Source organism: Camponotus vicinus, unplaced genomic scaffold (assembly GCF_025532165.1).
Source record: "Camponotus vicinus isolate PSW18456_S1 unplaced genomic scaffold, iyCamVici1.0 SCAF_3, whole genome shotgun sequence".
NCBI lineage: Eukaryota > Metazoa > Arthropoda > Insecta > Hymenoptera > Formicidae > Camponotus > Camponotus vicinus.
Window position 1 is genome coordinate 15,524,001 of NW_028141967.1, and position 21,752 is coordinate 15,545,752.

A 21,752-nucleotide genomic window follows, 5' to 3' on the forward strand; every position below is an offset into this window, starting at 1 on the left:
GCGTTATTATTTCAGTTATTGGTAATTAAATTAAGATCGAGTATAATTGTTACCTACCAAAATTATATTATAAGAAGCAGAACGTTTGTCGTTTTCTCTGATAACGATGCCAATATCGAAGAAAAAACGTAAAAACAACAAATTTACAAAATGACACTTTATCAGACTAATCAATCCACGCAATTTCAAACTGCAACGTTACAAATTTTAAACGAAAAACGAAGAACATATATCACATACATATATAGATAGATAAGTTTCTTTGGACGTTGCACGTGGCGCCCTCTGTCCACCACGGTACGAACCGATGGCCGCTGTCATGGCTACTCTCCCCTAGTGCGCAGCGACGTCCGGTGTCGACACGTGGCAGCCCTGCTGGCCTGGCGATCCCGCCAATCGCCGCGCGTCTCCCGCCGGCGTCCGACCAATCCCGTCGCCGCGTCCGGCGTCCCGTGATGCACCGCGGCGCTGGTGGTGGGGAGCGAGGCCTAGCCGTATTAATCGTCGCGACTGGCGCTCGTCGTTCCCTTTTCGTTGTCGGACACCGCGGTGTGCGTTTCTTCCGCACAAAAACTTTCGATCGCGGAGAGGACGCTCGGACGGGACGACCATGGCCGGAACGGAGACCCCGAACGTCAAGTCGGAGCCGGCGAACGCGCCGGCTGAGAACAGCAACGAGAATCCGCGGGAGCGGAATCCACCGGGAGGCGGCGGCGGCGGCGGTGGCAACCGCGGCCCTCGCGGCCGAAAGGGCGGCACGCGTTTCTCGAGCCGTGGCGGAGGCGGCGGCGGCGGTGGAGGCGGAGGAATGGGTGGCGGTTTGGGAGGCGGCGGCAGGAACGAGACGGTAATTATTTTTCCTGTTTTTTTTTTTTTTTTGAAAATTTCCCGCAAAAATATCGTAATATTTTCCTGATTTTTTTCTCATTTTCTCGGATGGGAAAATCCACGTCTTCTCGACGCCATTGTTATCGCTTGAAGTGAGGCGTAATTCGTCCACGAGCCGGTCCATTATCCGACTTTCGAGGGATGATGCTCGAGAGTCTGGATTATATAATTGCACTGATATTTTCCTCGTACGATGCTAGAAATTTCATTCAGAAGGGGAAATTCTTTCCCCTTGGGCTTTGCCATATGAGCTCGAAAAGTATCTCGTGCAAGAGAAACGATGTAATATTATAGTGCTTTTTAACAATATAATGTATGATGTTTAATATGCATTTATGATCGATTAATTTCATATTCGTATTAGCTCATTAAATTCAGAGATGTTTAAATAACGAAAAAGCAATTGAGAGTGTGAATCATTCGTAATGTGATTTTACAATCGGCTAAGGAGACACAAAATGGCGTCCTTGCGTGTAAAATGGCGCCTCGTGTTTCTAAAATTTCACGTTGCACGTGCTTCTCGAGTAGCTTGAGACAAGTGTCTTTGTTTTGTATATATAAGATGTTATAATAATTATAAAATATCTTTATTATGCAATGAAAGGTTAATGCTAATTATCTAAACTATGGCTAATTATCAGAAACTTTAAATATAGAATATATAAGGTATTTTTTGCAAAAAAACCGACAGAATTCAAAGCAAAGAGAGTCATTCTAGATCAATTCAATTGAGATATAAAGAATTTAATTCTTGTTATATAAGATCAATGATAAAAATTAAATTCTTCATATCTCTACAGCTAAATCGAATTGACCAACTTATATATAAATTTTTTTGCTTAGAATGAACTTTAGAATACATCTTTGATGTTTGTCGATTTTCTCTATATTTTGATAAATGAATGAATATTTTGATAAATAGAAATAGTACCCATATCCATATTTTAAAATAGGATAATAAATATGCAAATATGTATACAAAAGATATTAAGGAAAATCTATCTTAAAATTTATATTAATTTATATATGTTTTTATAATTTTATGTTTTATGGAAACAATTATTTTATTATAGATGAAAATGAGCGATTCCATGGATGGAGGAATGGATAACCCAATATCTGAAGGAATAGGTGGAATGGGTGGTGGTATGGGTATGGGTATGGGCATGGGCCGTGGCGGTGGAATGCGAGGAGGTGCAAGAGGTGGTGGTCGTGGTACTGGTGACAGAAATATGGCCAATAGATCGCAAGACGTAAGTTTATATCTAATATTATTTATATATTATTTTTGTATCTTTTATCAAGATGAGTGTTAAATGTTTTATTGGTTAAATGTTTTATTTTCAGGATCGATTGATGGAACGAGTCATGGCTATCGGTGGACCCACTCATGAATTACCTCCACAGGATACAACAGAAAAGAAATTTAGCGGTAGGAATCGTTTGTATATTGGAAACTTAACAAACGATGTAACCGAAGAAGAAATACAGACCATGTTCCAAAAATATGGGGAAATTTCGGAACTATTTGTAAATAAAGAGAAAAGTTTTGCGTTTCTCAGAATGGTAATTATAAATTTTATATATTTAATTACTATATTATTAAATTATATTACTATATAAATTTCTCTTGCAACAATATGAAATGATTATAATAATTACCGTTTGATGTACCATGATAAAAATTTCTGGCTGTATAATTTTACAATGATTATGTTATTATAAATAAAATATTGTGCTTTTCATAAAGGTATGCTATAGACTAATTATTCGTTCTTTTGTTTCCAGGATTATAAAGCAAATGCTGACACAGCAAAAAGGGAATTGGATGGTACAATGCGTAAAGGTCGGGCATTAAAAGTACGCTTCGCCCCTCATTCATCGACAATTAAAGTAAAAAATCTTACACCTTGGACATCTAATGAACTTCTCGAGAGAGCTTTTGGAGTATTCGGCGAAATTGAACGTGCGATAGTTAAAGTTGATGAAAGAGGCAAAACTACCGGTGAAGGAATTGTCGAATTTTGTCGAAAACCATCTGCTCAGCTGGCTCTGAGGAAATGTACAGAAGGTTGCTACTTTGTCACGGCGTAAGTTATTAAATTCTTTGACATATTTTCTTTAACAAATCCCCAACGCCACGCTTGTTTGGTATATTGTAATCTACAAACAAGTGCCTAATAACAATTTAGGGGTATAGAAAAATAGAGTTTCACATAGGAAACATGGTTGATTAAATCTATAATTTGCTGTGTGCTGATGCGTGAAACACAAAATTATTAAAATTTATCAAAGTAATTATTGGTATAAAAAAATTAAATTTAAAGAACTTGCTTCTATTGTATTTTCAGTTCTCTTCGACCAGTGGTCGTGGAACTGTTTGAGCAACAAGATGACGTGGATGGCTATCCTGACAAGAATCTGCCACGCAAGAATCCAGAATTTTTCAAAGCACGTGAGATTGGGCCGCGCTTTGCGCAATTAGGAAGCTTTGAGCATGAATATGGTACACGGTGGAAACAATTACACGAACTGTACAAGCAGAAAGAGGAAGCATTGAAACGAGAAATGGCGATGGAAGAAGAGAAATTAGAAGCTCAGATGGAATTCGCCAGATACGAACACGAGACGGAACTTTTGAGAGAACGTGTGTATTCTAATACATACATAATGTATAAAGTTATCTTTACAATAATAATAATAATTGTATTTTATGTCACAGAATTGCGTATGCGCGAGGCGGATCGTGAGAGACAAAAAAGAGAATGGGAAATGAAAGAACGACAAGCTGAGGAGCAAAGGACTCGCGAGGAAGAGTTAAGACGTCGTCAGCAAGAAGAGATGGCAATCCGTATTAGGAGACAAGAAGAGGAATTACATAGGCGTCAACAAGAAAATAATTTGTTTATGCAGGTTTGTTGAGACATTTTTAATACCCTTGTGGTATTATTAGGGATAATCACTTGCAAGGATTCAGAGAAAAAATACATCTGTGAGAAGTTTAATTCACTTTATTTAATGTAAGCTTATCAGTATGTCCTCTGAGTTTTTCCTTACAGTTTTTAATCTTCTAAAATTTAATAAATAGACATTACATTAACAAATTCTGAAACAAATTAGTATGAAATTCCTGAATATTCCTTAATATTTCTTGGAGATGTGTAAACAGAGTTGTTCAAAAATTTCTGTTGCCATTTCTTTGAAACATGAGAATCTGTGATACAACTATGTTCTGCAGAATTGACAATATTATTAATTGACGATATTATAGAAGTTCGACACTAATTTATTTCAGAATTTAAGATGCTATCTCAAGAGATTAAGAGCAAAAGAGATTGCAGAGAGCATACTGATATATAAATTTGTGTTAAATAAAGTTTTGGACTTTCCACATGCATTACATTTTTTTTTTTAACTAGTTAAAATAGCTATTTCTGTTCTATAGTTTTTTAAAAATAACAATTGGATTAATTATCTAAATTACTTATATAGACTTTATATATTTCTTTTTATATTAAAGGAGCAGGCAATCCGAAGTGGAAGTGGAAAAAATTACGATTCTGTTAGCAACAATGATCGTGATGGATATGGTCAACCTGATGGTAAGCGATGAATTTTTACATAAAAAGAAATCATTGAAAACTATATAAATATATAATTTAAACTACACAATTTTATAAATATATATGCATAGAGGCTATTCTCAGATAAAACATCGAAAACTAAAACGAAAACTTCTTTTCTACATAAAACATCGAAAACTTAAATCGAAAACTTCTTTTGTACATGGAAACATTAGAATTGTTATTACAATAACATTGGAATTTTATTGGGAGTTAAAGAATTTTTAAAAAAATTCTTTTGTGATAATTTTGCTTTCGTAAATAGTTAGCAAACCAGATGAATTATATGTTTAAAAAATATTATAAATATATATCTATTTCTGTTTATATTTTGACGAAATGATTGAATATGCAATATATATTCTTTATTGTTATTTTTAATGACAAAAAATAAAAATATATAAACGAAAAGTGTTTACGAAGATTATTCAATTTTTTTTCAATACGTTCACAAATCTGACACTTGAAACTTAAAAGGCTTTGTGTTTTCCTTTTCTACAAATGAAAAATGTTAGAAAACGCGATAAAAAAATTTATTTTAAAAAGTTGCATCAAAAAGTCTGAAATATTCTCTTTATTTCGAAATTTTGAATAAAAATAGTTAGAATATGAAGGAATTTTCATGAAATTTTTTTACAAGATTTGAGTAGTCACTCTGATAAATATAATTTTAATTACAGTTTATAAACTTGTTAGTAATTGTATATCATTAACTTTTTTCAGTGTTTTTTTATATTTTTACATCTCGTTTTAATAATATATTTGTTATTTCTTACAGGTGGAAGCGGCATGCCAGTGGTAACGTATCCCTTTTATTTACTACTTTCATTAATCTATTATTCTAGTATTAAGTTATTTTTTCTTGCGGGATTTGACTCATTCCTATGGACATTTTCTTTTTTTCCATTCTTGAGCGATGCAACTTTGAAATATATTCTGATGCGTTTTGCGCAAACTTCATTCGTTATAATGAGTGGAATATTGCGTCATGCATGATTTATTGCAAAACGCAAATATTTATGTGATAACACCATAAAGTTAAATAAGGAGGGTTAATAAAGTATTATACCTAGTATTTTATACCCAGTTGAGCATGCTCTTCAACATAATCAGAGTTCTAATGTCTGCAAAATTAATAAAATACTTCTTTCATTATTTTAATTTTCATCAAATAATAAAGTATAATAAAAATCAATTTCTGATAATTGTAACATGTGGAGGAATCAATGATGTGCATAATAACATACTTAACAATGAAAACCGACACTTCAGTGTTACATGAAGTGTCAATAATGACTTTTAATTATATTCAAAATACTCGTTATTAATCGATTTATTGCCGTATGCAAACAAATCTAAACCTATTGCTATATCTGACTGAGAGATATTTCTACGAACGATAAGTATGATTTAGTTTCGCATCTTAAAATGCACAATTAAGATGCTCAATTTATAAAATCCATTGCTCACTTTATGGTGCGAAATCATCCATAGGAAATGGCAATGCCAATGATTTTATTCTGAAAGTTTTTCTCAAGTCTCTGACTTTCTTATTATATATTGCTGAACGCGTTATGCATGCGAGCAGCGCAATATCTAAATTTTACTGCAGCGTTGGGATAAATTGATAAACTGCATTATATATTAATTATATAAAAAGTCTTTATTATTCTACAAACATTACTGCTACTTAGGATTAGTGATAAAATAAAACCATTAATTAATCTAGACAATTTTATGAATAAAATTTACTTGACAGGGATTTCGCTATATATTGATATTGATATTATAATATAATTAGGACATAGACGCAAAAGAAGAGCTTACTTTAGGTGATATTTCTTATCTTTTGAAATTGACTTATAAGCTAATGCCATATTATAAATTAATGCCTATCATTATGATAATACACTTCTTAAACTCTTCGTACATACTCATGAAAATTATTTAGATCTACAAATATAACTGCCACACATTGGTCTCTCCACGTGATTGCAGACAGGAGACTCTGTGATCTATTATTCTGTTGTAGCGTTAAGATCAATTTCGTTTACTATGGAACATTTATGAAACGTTGATAATTTGATATCGCGGCGTTTATCATGCTTTCTGTGATAAATTATGAAAAGATTGATACGACAGAAAAAAAAATTTATGAATCATAAATTTATAAATAATACGGTTCCATAGTAGCTATGTATATATATTGACCAAGAAATGCCCAACTAGACTTTTAGACCAAAATAGTTTTATTAATATATTATTGAGACGAAAATATCTCTCAGGAAATTCTCGTATATCTTAGCAAATTCTCCAATTAGATTGATCTGAATTTTGTCTATTTGTTTTAAACTTTATAGGACAACTTTAATACTTGGGGTACTATTTGTGCAAGATGTTAATATCCATGCACATTTATATGTGCATGTTTTATATTATAATATTAATATTTTATACGTAATACACTGACTTACAATACAATACGTATCTAAAGTACGAGCACAACTAAAGAAAAGTTTGCTCAGAGACCCTGATCACGCCTCTTTGCTGCTTGCGTTTGTGCTCGGAGCTTCAAGATAACGTATAAACTTTTTAATGTCAGTACTTTATTATTAAGCACTGAAAATTACTTTCAAGTTCTCCTAACACGTAAAATTGACTTATCATACGACGATAAATCAATGAATTGACCGCTTTTTATTCTGACATATCTTTATATGTATTTCTTGACATAACTGCTGATGACGAAGTATAAGCTTGTTAAATTCTCTATCCAATATACAACGATTATGTGACTGTTTAATAATTATTATAATATTGGGACTGGGAGAAAAATTTCACTTAGATTAACCATATAGAATATAGGCGTACAAACATATGTTTGTACTATGTTATGTACATTTATATGGGGAACGTATAGACAATTTCTACTCGTCGTTATGCGATATGTAAAATGAAATGGATCTTATCGTCGCCTAATTTATAGCATCTCTGATACATATTAAACATATCGGTTGCATTATTACAAAAATAGCAATAATATATCAATTGATTAATTTATCTTTCTTAATCATACTTCAACTGTAATTTGAAACTCTTAATTTGCTGACAGGCAATAAAATCGCGGAGCGATTATATTTATTGTCATGTCCGAAATACAAGTTTTTACTTTTGGGTCGAAGTCATGTTTAAGAGGATAAATTGTTACTTTGAGGACTTTAACTATGGAAGGATAGTAAACGATTACACACTGCTATTTGATATTGACCCATTGATATTGACCCCTAACGAAAGTTACCGTCTATGTTGGGCATTCTCTTGGTCTAATAATTAATCGATGTCACAGAACGTATATCCGCCAGAAAAAAAAAGAAAACCTATATTAATAAGAGCTGTATTTAGCGCAGTGTACACTGCGCCCATGAACGCACAAACAGCAATCTAACATTGTGTTTTCCCCTTTCTTTTCTATGTGATTTGACGAAAATTGACGATGACCTGTGCTGCTGTCAAACATGGATGGTCGCCCTGAACCGTACGGAATGTACTTATGGTACATCCGCAAATCACACGCACACACGCGTATCGTGCGTTCCTCTGTGATGTGCGAACGGCATTCTCATCAATAATTATCAACAAAAACAATTGCCGAAAAATAACTCCCATAAAAAAAAAAATTCTTATTCTTTATATAAATATTCCTGTAGGATCCGAAATCCTTCATGGATGCGTATAACAATATGGATCGCGGTGGTCGAGGGGGAGGTGGTTATAACGATGACCGCGGACAGATAATGGATTTAATGGACATGAGGGTTGATATGGGTAATATGGGTAGCCGTGGTGGTAGTGGTGGTAGTGGACGTTGGCAAGGAAACGATCGAAATCGCCCGGACGATTATCCTAACAAACGCCGACGATATTAAGGAATGCGATATGCGGAATGTTGGTCCGTTGATTTTCTGAAGTGACACTGCAAATCGTACTATGTCCTTTATAATCATTTCTCTCACTTTTATATCACTTGTCTATCTTGATGACCCAAAGAGGAAATGGAGAGAAGGAGTAGTGTAGAAGATCGAATATGATTTATAAGAATGATATATTTGGACATCATCCGGAATAAAATATCCCGATTTGCAAAGTTTCGAGATGCGTGAGAGTTTGGATTTAGATGCTATATAGTATTTTGATACTTTGACAGATTCTGTGTCCTCCAGATGACATTTCTTCTCGAGCATGTACTCCCGTTGGATATCAACTATAATGATGCTATCGGATTATTAAGAGAATTAACGCCATCGATTTGTTATGCGTCTTAGAAATCTGCTTCAAATTGCTGTTTCTACGCTGAGAGATCCGTGCAAAATATCATTAATTCAATAGAAGTATTTCACGTACATTATTTTATTGGACACAATTTATTTTCGCAATTTCATCTTCAACTCGTATCATGACATTTATAAATTTGAGTCTTATACTTCATAATTAATGTATTTCATATTTATGGTATATAAATATGAGGAAGATATAATCTATATATCATAAATATTAAAATCATGGCAATTCGAATTATTATATAATAGTTAATTTATCTCATATTTATGCATCAAATATGAGATAAATTAATTATGAAGTAAGATTCAAAGAGATGATTTGGTTCATTTTGAGATTGTTAGAAAATGTAAATAATATTAGAATAACAGAGATAATATTTTGTTTTTGTCTTATGACATGGCTTTTTTTTTCTTAATACACCATTTACTACACTAGATTTTTCATTATGTAAGCGATGACAGATGTCATAACTGGAATGAAATATTTCCAAACAAGATCTGCACCAATATATTTGCTTTATTCTGAACTTAGTATTATGTCATTGTCTAGGTGTGTTGAGCATGATGGTCGCATCATGATATGCAAATTTGTCAGCTCTTAAATATTCATCAGTGATTATTTTAGTATAAGATATTATATATACACATATATACACATACGCGCAGTACTATCTGCAAATATAATATTCAATACTTTGTGAAAAAAAAACTTAATCTAGAGGCGTGATTTTAAAAATAAAGGTATATAATATACAAATTTACATATATACATATTAATTACTGAATCTATTACTCTACTTCTTTCATATAATTTACGTGACTGATTTTATACAGGGTGTCCCATTTTAAAAGTTCCACCCTCATAACTTTTTTAATTTTGATTGTAGAAAAAAATGTTTCAGACAAAAGTTATATGGCTTGAAGGGGGCCATCAGATGGTGACAATGATTTGACCTTGGAGAGTCATTTGAAAGTCACGTGAAGGTCACCGTCAATTTCTTAAATGGAACTCTCTATTTTTTATTGCACATTCTTGTAGCTTATCTCGAGGGCTTTCCAAAACACTATAATAAAATATTTTTCCCTCAAGTACTTTTTGAGTTATAAGGCTTGAAATCATTTATTAATTTTACATAAACCGTAAAATATCTTGTAAAATATTCATTTTTCGATTATCTTACCTTAATACTTTTATGTACAAAATAATGAGAGCAATCAATTAGTGTAAAGAAAAAACATAGTTGTTTTGAAGAAAAAATATGTAATTTGCAATTAACAATTCCATATTTTTTCTTACAAACAACTGTATATTTTCTTTACACCAATTGATTACTCTCATTATTTTGTACATAAAAGTATTAAGGTAAGATAATCGAAAAATGAATATTTTACAAGATATTTTACGGTTTATGTAAAATTAATAAATGACTTCAAGCCTTATAACTCAAAAAGTACTTGAGGGAAAAATATTTTATTATAGTATTTTGGAAAGCCCTCGAGATAAGCTACAAGAATATGCAATAAAAAATAGAGAGTTCCATTTAAGAAATTGACGGTGACCTTCACGTGACCTTCAAATGACTCTCCAAGGTCAAATCATTGCCACCATCTGATGGCCCCCTTCAAGCCATATAACTTTTGTCTGAAACATTTTTTTCTACAATCAAAATTAAAAAAGTTATGAGGGTGGAACTTTTAAAATGGGACACCCTGTATATGTATGTATGTATATATATATATATATATATATATATATATATATATATATATATATATATATATATATAAAATACAAGTTATATCTTTTGTGCTATTACATATAAAATATTACCTGATTACAGTTTTTTTTACTTTCAGTTCAACGATTTTCTATATCTCCTATAGGCCAGATTTTACAAGTTGAAATTATTTTTTAAAAAAACTTATTTCCTAAAGAGTTCTTGTATACGTTATGATTATTTATTTATTTATTTTTTTTAATATACGTGTATCTAAGAGATTTTAAATTGCTTAAAATTGTACTTCATGTGCAATTTGTGTGCGAAAAATTATAAATTATAGTTATTGTTATTAAACCAACCGATTCGCGCATTATAAGTTCACAAAAACTAAATATTAGAAAATGTGATAAAAAAGAATATTTTATACTCTAGCTGAGTCTTTTTAAAACAGATTTTCGAATATACGATCGAGACAAAACTTATAAAGTTATTTTAATAAGATTCTGCAATTATGAAAAAAATTTTTAAAGGATTATTTAATTATGTAAAGTTTAAGATTATTTAATTATATAAAGTTATAAATTTTCTTATGCGATGAATAGTAAAAAAGGATGTTCTTTATAATATAAAAAAAATTTGTGTGATATTGAGATGTCTATGATTCCAGAGTTTTCAATCAATGTAATTTCCATTTTCTATTATTTATAACAATTTTATGTCCTGATTCTTTAAGAATTACTATGAATAAAAAGAAAAGAAAGAGCATTTTCTATTTTGAGGAATCTTTCACGTTCCAGTATTTAATAGCGACAAAATATTAATTTAGAACTGAATATAATTAATCAAGAATTTTTTTTAACGGAGAAGAGACTGCAATCACAAGATAAGCTTACTTACTCGAAACTGCTAGTCAATGAACTACCTGTTAACGAGGTGAGTAAATTTTGTAAAACTGTTATTATATCTATATTTATATATTATATGCATAATTTTACTTTAATCTTCGGGTGGGACGTTGAACCATTAGCAAAAATTACAAAGTAATCGTTTATCGATTACTTGATACAAGCCATATTTTAAACACAATTATTTCTGTCATGATCCTTACAACACGTACATGTTATGTGAGCAGACTATGTATATGAGGATTACTTTGTAACGTTTGCTGACACAGACTTTATGTACTGATAAAGTTGATTGGAATTTATATAATAGGATAACAAATGTGCAACTAATATTGTTCAAACAGATGATTTTATACATTTCGTAAATGCTTTTGTCTCTCCAACTCGTTTAATAATAAATCTTATTTTAATAAATTTTACTCTAAATAAACATGTGTGACAAATTTAAGCATTTGATCAGCCTAGACGGTACTTTTTGCCTACGACAACCATGATATGTAGACGCGTACTTTAGTAAAAGGTTGTCTAGGTTTAGCTATTGAAATCTAGGCTGTGATATAGATAACAAGTTTAACAAATTCTTACTTTTATGTCACTTTGAGTGACAAGAAATATAAGGTGGTGCATATTTTTATATTGATTCTACAAAAATTAGGTTTTTTATCTAGCGATGTGTGATCAAAAAATAATCGCGTGAAATAAAAAATGTGGACTTTGATTGTATAAAAAGATTTTTTTGGGAAGGGAACATTTTGTTAGCACACATGGATATTATATCTTGGATGAAACTAAATGTGAGAAATACGCAGATGTCTGTAATTCACTAATCCTGTGATATGATGCAGCTTTATAGCTATAAAAGAAATACTTTATAATAATATAAATTTATATACAGAGGGATCTAAAATACTTCACAATCATAAAAAAGTATATTAATATTAAAATTTGTTAATATTAATATTAAAAATTTCTAAATCTTATAACATTTTTTTTTTCATAATTAATGACACTATATAATCTCTTCAAAATAATGTTTCTAGCGCAAACATAATCAAAGTTAATTGCGACCAATACCTCTTCTTTTTCGTATTGTGAAAAAAAAACAATGTTTTGCAAGAAGTTTTTGAAACTTTTTAGGCACGTATATATTTTTGTGTACTGCAACGTTATATGTATTACGGAATATTAGAATGCATTAAAAATTTGATTGTTTCGAATAATGAAACTTGAAATAATTTTGAAGCAAATTAGGAATTATCTATTATGATAACTTTTTTTTTAAATTAATATTATACAATTTTTACGATGATTGCATAATAATGACATATCTATAAATATTTTAAATGTCATACTTTTAATTTTAACACATTTCAGCACAGTACATGAATTTTATAATCTACTTGTATAATGTTTTTATATCTGAAAAATAATTTTATTAAATTTTTAATATGTTTTAAATTAATATATATATCATCGAACCTTCGGAAATCACACATATATATATTTACACAGTTTATTTAAAACGCTTATATACTACAAGTGTTACTTTTAATCAAATATCGCCATTTTACTTGGCGTTAAAAATCATTATGCTTGCCTTCAAATCTTGACATAAAATACATAATCATAAAAAAAATTAAAAAATCATGCTTGCATTAAAATCTTGACATAAAATACATAATGCTATCGATGTTCATCAAACAACATGTACTTCGTGTTTTATAAGTTGAAGTTAATTATACTTCGTGTTTTATAGGCTGAATTAATTATTATGGACGTCCAAGTTTTTAAAATCTAAATCAAGGATGAAATTTTTTAACAAGCTTGTATTTATCAAGTGTTATGTGTTTTCAGATTAGCGCACCAGCTGGTTGAACAGAAAAAAGATCCCTCAGAAATATAGGTACTTTTCAATATTATTCCTCATATTTAATTAACTTAAACAGGTCACAATTAAAGATGTCAATCTACATGCGATTGAATTTTTCTCTTGCATAGATGTATCTAAAATTCATAAACTTGTTATCATTTTTGCTATATCATTAATTGATTTGTCCTTAATAATATTTGCACATTATAACGTGAATTCATTTCGAAGATATGTGACAAACGATTCCAATGTGTACTGATCATGTTTGAAAAATTTTATCAATATTGATAAACATTTTTTACCTGATAATATATTTTTTTTACGATTTACAGTCTGATATCTTGAAACAACGTCCATGCTTGACGTTATTACACGAAGTACGTAATACCTGGCTCGTATATGTTTAAGGTTTGTAAAATTTTGAATATATGTACACACACAGATACATTATTGTTTTTTATTTTGTTGATTTGTTTGTCATGATGAAAGTTTTTTGTGAATGATTCTAATGATTTATAATTGTCCTAACGTGTACTGAGTCGAAATATGGCTTACATGATTAATATGGTAACATTACGTATATCTTGTTAATTTTACTATTCTTTATTATTGAAGGTCCGTAATGAAGAGGAAAGAACGCAAATTGTGATACATGGGACATATCAATTATAATTAAAAGGTAAACATTAAGTAAATTGGTTAAAAATATTAAATAAAAAAAAGTTCACACATGTTTTAAATATATATAATACATGTTATATATGTATTTTCTGAAAATAGATATAAAGAATATTAAATATTAGAATTTTATCAATTTATATAAAAAAAAATATCAAGACTACAATGATGATATTCTTTCGGGGCTGAAACCTGATGTCAAAAATCTAATTCCAACGTGTACATTTTTATAACTGAAGCAAGTCTTGATTATATCTACGATACGATAATTTACGCGTATGTTACATAACTTTATTAGTCTTTATTTTTATATTAAAGGTCCGTAATGAAATGAAGAAAGCGCAAATTGAGGTGATACATGGAACATATCAATTATAATTAAAGGTGAGAATATTGTCAGAAATATTTAATTTTAAAAAATACGTTTATACATATTTTAAATTTATAATACATATTATACATATTCTAAAAACAGAAATATAAAGAGAATATTTAACATTATAATATTATCAATATATTCATATAAAATATCAAGACTACAATGATGATATTCTTTCGGGGCTGAAACCTGATGTCAAAAATCCAATTCCAACGTGTACATTCTTTTAACTGAAGTCTTGAATTATATTTTGTTTCTCGTTAATTGGTTGTTTACTGCTGATTTTTAATTAAAATGTTTCCTACAGGGATTACGAGGCACTTGAAAATATTTTCGTCAACAAATCCAAAGAAAGGTAAAGTTTATTCGTACTTATTTTTAATGCATAAACAATAAAAAATTTGACATAAAAAGATCAGACGTGATAGAAAATGTATGAATTGAGTGAAGAATATTATATAACTAACTTTTTATTAATGATATAGTACTAAATTATACAACAAAATCATTTTTAAAATTAATTATTAATAATATTTTGAATTATAAAAACAAATAAATTAAATAAATCACATATATACAAGTGAAACTTTTATGTAGTAAATAATCTGATGAATTGGCTAGAGTCCTGAATAAAAGATGAAACTATTCGTCATATACTGATATTTGCTACAGTGTTTTAATTTTTATCGCAAATTTTTTTTTATAAAAATAATCAATTTCCGTCTGTTACAGTATTTGTTACAGTGATGCAGTGAGGCGAAGGGAACGAAACTAATAATTCAAAAATAATACTAATTTTTTTATATCTGAATAAAAAGCATTTCTTTATTAATAATAATAATGTGTTAAAACCAGTTTATTCTATTATATTTATCTTCAAATTACCATGCAATTTAATTCACATGTTCCAACGCAACGCATAATTATTTTAGGGAAGTATAGATTGGAATTGATACAACAAGATAAAATTTAAGATAAAAGAGGGAGGTAGAAGAAAAATCTAATAAAATGTATATCGTGAAAAAAGCTTTGACAACATTTTATTGTTAACCGCAGAAAAAGCCATATACACTTTCACACAAAATCGATCATAGTTCGATAATAATATCGAAAAATTTATAATAATTGAAATGTACATAAATATAAAGACGACGATGTTGCACGTTCTTCTCGTGTGTATGTGTACCAGAACTGTACAAAAATGATCTTTCGCAAACGCACTCTGTGTCGAATAACTTATTCGGTGATGTTATTCAGGGCTACCATATATTTATATATAATTCCTCTTCTTTCTCTTTTTTTTTTATCTTAATTAAATTACGATGCAAGTTGCAAGTTCCGAGGTGCGCTTTTATTAAATTTCACAGAGTTTTGACTTCATGTATGAGATGCGATATATTTAAAATCGATAATCGAATACACGGCCGGAGCGGGTGGAAGGAACGATTTTTGGTGTTTTGCGCTTCTATAAATCTATCTAATCCTATGTACTTTTAGCCGCGACGGTCAAGTGCCATATAATATATATATGTATGTTTTTTTTTTTATTTATTTATTGGTACTATCCGAACGCAGCACGCACTCTTGCTTTTACTTTTCGCGAATTAATACAGATCACTGAACTTTATATACTGGAACGCGCACTGTGTGTGTGTGTGAGTGTGTGTGTGTGGGTAGACGAGTCAAAAGAGATGGCTCTTCATCGGTATAACTTTCTAATAAATTTTCCTTCAGCTTCTGTAAAGATATGGCTTATAACGAACACTCTAATTAAAATTTTTAACAGAGCTGGTACGAAGCTTTCAGCATCCTTGAAGGATAGAAGCGTACCTTTTTCCTCTTTTGGCTCGTTTTTTCCATACAAGAAGTACGTGGGAAAGCGCGTTCTCTAGTACATATATAGAGTTCGCGGAAATCAACAACAGCGATTTAAAGTATTTTGACGTTGCGTGCTCTATCGTATAAGTCTCTATATTTTTCTGTTGTAATTATATATATATAATATACCTCTTTTTTTTCTAGAATTCTCTCTTGCAGCGACTTAAATTTTCTCGTACGATATTTTACTTCTCTCTTGCTACCTCGTATTGCTCTACCAATACGCCTTGAGAAACCTGCGCTTAACTTGTACCAATAAAATCTGATCGTTCGATTATTTTTCTTCCTCTTATATATTCATTCAACATTACTTTATCGACATTTTATACTTTTGTATCTGTTAATATTTATTAAATATTCTTTTAATTATTGTAGATCACAGACAACTTGTTTCTTAATCCATAAAAACAATTTAATTATCTTTTCTTTTTCATAGATTATCGATGTGTGTAATGTGTACCTTTCGTGATATTATGCGTCGTGTATGTGTGTGTGTGTGTATGATTGCAGAAATAGCACGAATTCCGGAAACGTGAATCGATATTGAGCGTTAATTACACGTGATTTTTTTTCTTTTTACATCTCGGCCATTTTGGTGCCACATGGAAATTAATGCCTTCAAGAGCTCCAAGCGTACTAAATAATTGGCAAACAATTTATCTCTTTTAACGAAGCGTTTCAACATTTCGATACAAATGCCATAACGAGATAGTTGGATATAATATAATACTCGGTTATATATTCCTAGAGTCAGTTTCCATGCGGCAAACGTTTGGTCGATATTCCAGGCGACGTTGGCGCTCTAGAAAATCATAATGCAGCGTACAACTAATTATATTCGCGGTTGACATTGAGACGATAATAAGACAAGCCGTTCCTTTTTTCTTTTTTTTTTTTAATTCGAAGCTCGTTACGATTGATCGAGATTCGTAAACTGAACCCAAAGTTTCGCTCCCTCGAAGAACCATCCGTTTAAACTTGTGCAAAACTGAGTAGCTCGGGCTTGTAAAAATACAGCAATGTCAAAAGTGCAAATGATACCGAAAAAATTTAGGTGACGACATATCCGTTTCTTTTCTCGATACTATTTTTTTTTCTCTCTTCTCGTTTTTGCATCCAAGGACAACAGGTATCTGGATGTTGGCTCGTTGACATTTACTCTTCTCCGCCATGTGTATATATTGCTGTACGTTTCTTCGCTTTGTGTGTTACTCGTATCGATTTTTAACGCATATATATATGTATATGTAAGCTCGCGAAGAAAGTGGTACCTACGTTTCTTCGTGTGTGTCAGTCAGGTACCTGAAAAAACGTCGGAGTTTGTGCGTGTGGAGATCGTAGTATACATATATATATATGGACGAGGCCGCAACGGGGTGCGGGGGTGGACTCCTGCGAATCGCGCGAAATTTTACACTTGCAAAAAAGCGTGTCGCCAAGTTGGTAGTTAATAAAAGTGGAACGGACGTGTGGCGTGTGTCGTGGGCCTGATAAAGAGTGTCTACGATGCACGGGTGAGACGAGGGTGGACGCATCATGATCACACAGCAAGCAAAATTACCCGATTAAATTACTCGTAACGTTTAACGGTAGTTTAGCTCATAATGTTTTACTGATTAAGTTCCTTTAGTCCATAGATAACTCGTGACCCTAATATACAGATAGCGTGTGCGATGCTGCGAGTTTGCTGATCCTCGCCGCGCACCCTTTTCCTTTTTTTTTTTCCTTCCTTTGCGTTTTTCGGACGTCCGGTATCGTTGAGTGAACCAGAGAGAGAAAAAGAGAGAGAGAGCCGTTTGTTCACGTTATACTCGGAGTGCACTTTCGTTGCAAGAAGCTGTATCGGTCGTTTTGAGAAGCACGAGTCCGTAACTCTATCGACGTATGTCAATCTGGAAACTCGTAGGGAGGCAGATTTATAATCTGCTATTTTTTTCTAAACTTTTACTCTGTATATTGTGTACAAATTTTTTTCAACATTTACAATTTTCACTCTCTGTGTCTCTTATTTTTTTATTCAGAAATTGCGCGGATCCCGCAGTCTTTGTCTTCGGACTTGCGTCGCTCCCAAAATGACAGATCTGTCTTTCCCCTCCGGGGACGGGCAGGACGATCGTCCCCGCCGCCGCCGCAATTGTGGAAAATCGCTCAAAAATATACAGCTGAAACGCTGAACGCGCCTGCATATATGACGTAAGGACAGATTCTTCGTGTTTGCGGAATGCGATAGGCACGAGATACACGCGAGCTGGTTTCGGACCGCACCTGGACAAGCTACGAAGAAGGCATCGTGCGAGGTAAATCAATTCCGGCGCGCGGAATAAATGGCTCACCGCTTGCCAAACGTTTAAACATTGCGAAGAAACGAAGAACTTTTTCGGCGTATTCGAGGAGAGATCTCTGATGCTCTCGAGCTGCAGCGCGGAATCAGTGCGATATACATACTTATGCGACTTTGAGCTGTTATCGAGTACGAAAAAGTTCGTCGCAAAATATCGTGATAATCTGTGTAATCGACGCTGTCTCTTTAATTAGTGTGTTGGTAGTCGGGGATAGATTTACAGTAGAGAGAATGGCAGATTTTTGTCGCGGGATTTCCTCTGTAATCACCGTGTATTCGAGTTGCACCGAGCGTTGCCTCTGGTTCACTCCGTGAATCGCGAGGGTGGATTTTTTTTAGTCGATCCTGAGAGAGAAAGTCGACTTGGCTCTTCCTCGGTCGACGAGGCCAAGTCTTGTAACGTCTTGGTTTTTTTTTTTTCTTTGCAAACGCGACGTGAGAATCGCTCTCAATGTGGCCTCCACGAAATATTATTCAGACCTTGAAAGTGTCGCTTCAGACTGCCACTGTCGGCCCAGGGGGAGTCGAGATACTCGTCGTCATCGTCTTGCTCAAGTTTCTGGAAGGGAAAAATTTGCTTACTAACGAGGAATTATTATTTCGCCTCACTTTTATTTATTTCACAAATTGAAAAAAAAAATCAATCGCAATCATCCCTAGAAAATTCGTAGCTAATTAAATTTCCTAATTCATTTAAGAAATTATGCTCATGTATATTCATCTATTTATTACATTTTCAACTTAATTCCAACTAGTCTCGCATATCAGTTCACTTTATGAATTCGAAGCTTCGTTGATATCCCAAACTTGGTTCTCTCGTACATAGGATGACCCTAATACCTAATACCTCGGTTGATACGAGCTCGCGGAGCATTCGTGACAAGGCGACCGCGAGAATTCGGCAACGTGGAGTTGTCGTTGTTCGAAAACCATGAGAAGGGCTGAGAAAGCAAGGGCAAGTTAGGCGGGGCTTGGGTGGTTGTTGGGTCAGAATCGATGTTCGCGTCCTTGCTTCGTTTCTCTCACGCATTCCGTTATAAATGTCAAAACCACAGGTTCTCTCAATCGCGTGGCGACCGACGTCGTCTGATGATTGATCTTATAAGCACACGTGCGAACTCGTGTCGCACGGAAACGTGCATGCGTCAGGTAAAGTAAGCGAATTAAATGAAGTAATTGGCAATTCGCTCTACAGGACAAGTTTTTTCCAAGTTTCGAAGTAAAAAAAAGGTCGCGATTATCAAAAAATCTTTTTTTTCTACCTCGATTTTAGTCTCTTATCTCTAATGAAATTAAATGACTCCATTTTTTAATGATATATAATATCCAGAAGATATATTCACGCAAAGACCTTCCTATGACACTTAATTATAGAATTTTTCCCAAAAGAAATTAGGAGGATTATTTAATATATTTAATTTTATATGAAGATCATAAAGTTTGATATATCTTGATATCCTTGGAGAAAATAAAAACTGTACGAGTATAAAATTTACTCAAAATAAATTAAGAAAATTATTTAATTTCACGCGAGGAATATAAAGTTTGATTATATCTTGATATGCTTGGAGAACAAAAAGTAGATACGAGTGTAAAATTTACTCGAAAGAAATTAAAAAATTATTTAATTTCATGCAAGGAATATAAAGTTTGATTATATCTCGATATGTTTGAAGAATAAAAAAGGATATATAAAATTCACTCACAAAATTTAATATATTTAATTTATATAATATATAATAATTTAATAATTAATATAATAATTTAATATATTTAATTTTATGCGAGGAATGTAAAGTTTATATTTTGATATGTGAAAAACAAAAAAGAGATACTCGTAAATATGATTTTTGCAGGAGAAAATTATATATTAGTATTCTGAAGGAATTCAATTTTCTATCTCTCACTTTACGAGAGAAAAGAATAGATATTTTTTATCTGTAAATATCATTTTCTTTCATCTATTTCGCAGATTGCATTTCTTTTCCTCATCGCTTTGCATAGAAGACTATTCGCTATTATTCTCCTTGACAAAGATAACCGAAACAAAGTACATAAAATTGTCGCAATAGTTCTTCAAGAATTTGATGGATGGCTCGTAGACGTTTGTTAGAACAGAGTGGCTCCATTATTCTCTCAAGAAACGCAAACTTTCGCGGAATACGCGTGCTTCGAATGTCACTTATGACTTTCTGACATGTCTGCGAAATGTTGGAAAAATACACTTTAGAGGGATTACGAACACAAATTCGTCATCGCGTAACATGTTGTAAACGTCCACTTGGAAGCCAAAGAATACAAGTTTGGAATTTGATTCGCGGCCTTTTGAATGGTAGATATGAATCGAGTTATTCTCGGTGTATGTGGTTGAAAATGGTGGGAGAAAAGCGACGGCGACTCGCAGTCTATCGCGCAGTCCCGTGCGACCCATATCGCCCTGCATCCCGAGTCGCTATTTATAGATGGATGCGCTGGTAGTGTGGTCGAGAGCACTTAACTGCGCCATCATTTTATCATATCGATATATATAGAGACCGGTTTTTTACGAATAAATTATTCTTACAAAATTAATCGAGCGCAAAAAAGAGGAAAATCGAAGAATCGAACGCGACTTCTGTATCGCGATTTATTGTGAACACCCTGTAGAAGTCATAAATCATCTCATCCTCCGCGAATTTACGTCATCTCTATTCTGCAATCGTGAAAGCAACATTCAATCACGTGCACGATCGCATTCGGGCGTATCGCGTTGGAAATTCGGACGCTATAGTTTGGAATTCTCGTCGGTCATTGAATATTATTGGACAATATTGTACATCCTCCAGAATTATTGTTGTAATCGATTTGTCCTGATATTGGCGCTTTAGAATCCGCGGTGTGATTAATTCCAATCATGCCGGGATAACATGGAACAACGAGCGAACTGTCAATGAAAACGTCAACGATCTGACAAGTGTAATCCTTTTTTCTACGTATGATATATATGTCCGATATTGCCTTTTCAAGCTATATGTATTCGGGACGATGCGATGGGATTTAAAGGTACTATCGAATTGAATTATTCTACAAAGATTTCATGTCAGACTCGGAGAACCGCCACTTGTGCGTTAAGTAAAATGATTGTGTAACTGA

The 21,752-nt window shown here is 32.4% G+C and overlaps 2 protein-coding genes across 6 annotated transcripts in view; one reads left to right on the plus strand and one right to left on the minus strand.

The window, feature by feature from the left end:
• Positions 1 to 511: 511 nt before the first annotated feature.
• Positions 512 to 16,653, plus strand: LOC145968356 (protein no-on-transient A). 3 transcript variants are annotated; one of them, XR_014437723.1, is made up of 14 exons: positions 512 to 847; positions 1,962 to 2,141; positions 2,236 to 2,454; positions 2,677 to 2,978; positions 3,240 to 3,535; positions 3,611 to 3,801; positions 4,409 to 4,490; positions 5,290 to 5,309; positions 13,329 to 13,377; positions 13,677 to 13,752; positions 13,960 to 14,023; positions 14,341 to 14,406; positions 14,709 to 14,756; positions 15,134 to 16,653. XR_014437723.1 is itself a non-coding variant. In XM_083093743.1 (9 exons), the coding sequence occupies exons 1-9, from the start codon at positions 611 to 613 to the stop codon at positions 8,435 to 8,437; spliced, it is 1,746 nt and encodes a 581-aa protein (XP_082949869.1). In that variant the 5' UTR covers positions 512 to 610; the 3' UTR covers positions 8,438 to 9,609. The 3 variants fall into 3 exon arrangements, 2 of the variants coding, with proteins under 2 accessions (XP_082949869.1, XP_082949870.1); XM_083093743.1 differs by lacking the exons at positions 13,329 to 13,377; positions 13,677 to 13,752; positions 13,960 to 14,023; ... (1 more) ...; positions 14,709 to 14,756; positions 15,134 to 16,653 and adding an exon at positions 8,219 to 9,609; XM_083093744.1 differs by lacking the exons at positions 512 to 847; positions 13,329 to 13,377; positions 13,677 to 13,752; ... (2 more) ...; positions 14,709 to 14,756; positions 15,134 to 16,653 and adding exons at positions 1,120 to 1,170; positions 8,219 to 9,609.
• LOC145968358 (cilia- and flagella-associated protein 298) overlaps positions 15,415 to 21,752 on the minus strand; it is a 55,478-nt gene continuing 49,140 nt past the window's right edge. For all 3 annotated transcript variants that reach the window (XM_083093747.1, XM_083093746.1, XM_083093748.1), the window contains one exon: positions 15,415 to 19,179. In XM_083093747.1, coding sequence (XP_082949873.1) covers positions 19,069 to 19,179 — 111 coding nt within the window. In that variant the 3' untranslated portion in view covers positions 15,415 to 19,068. The remainder of the gene's footprint in view (positions 19,180 to 21,752) is intronic.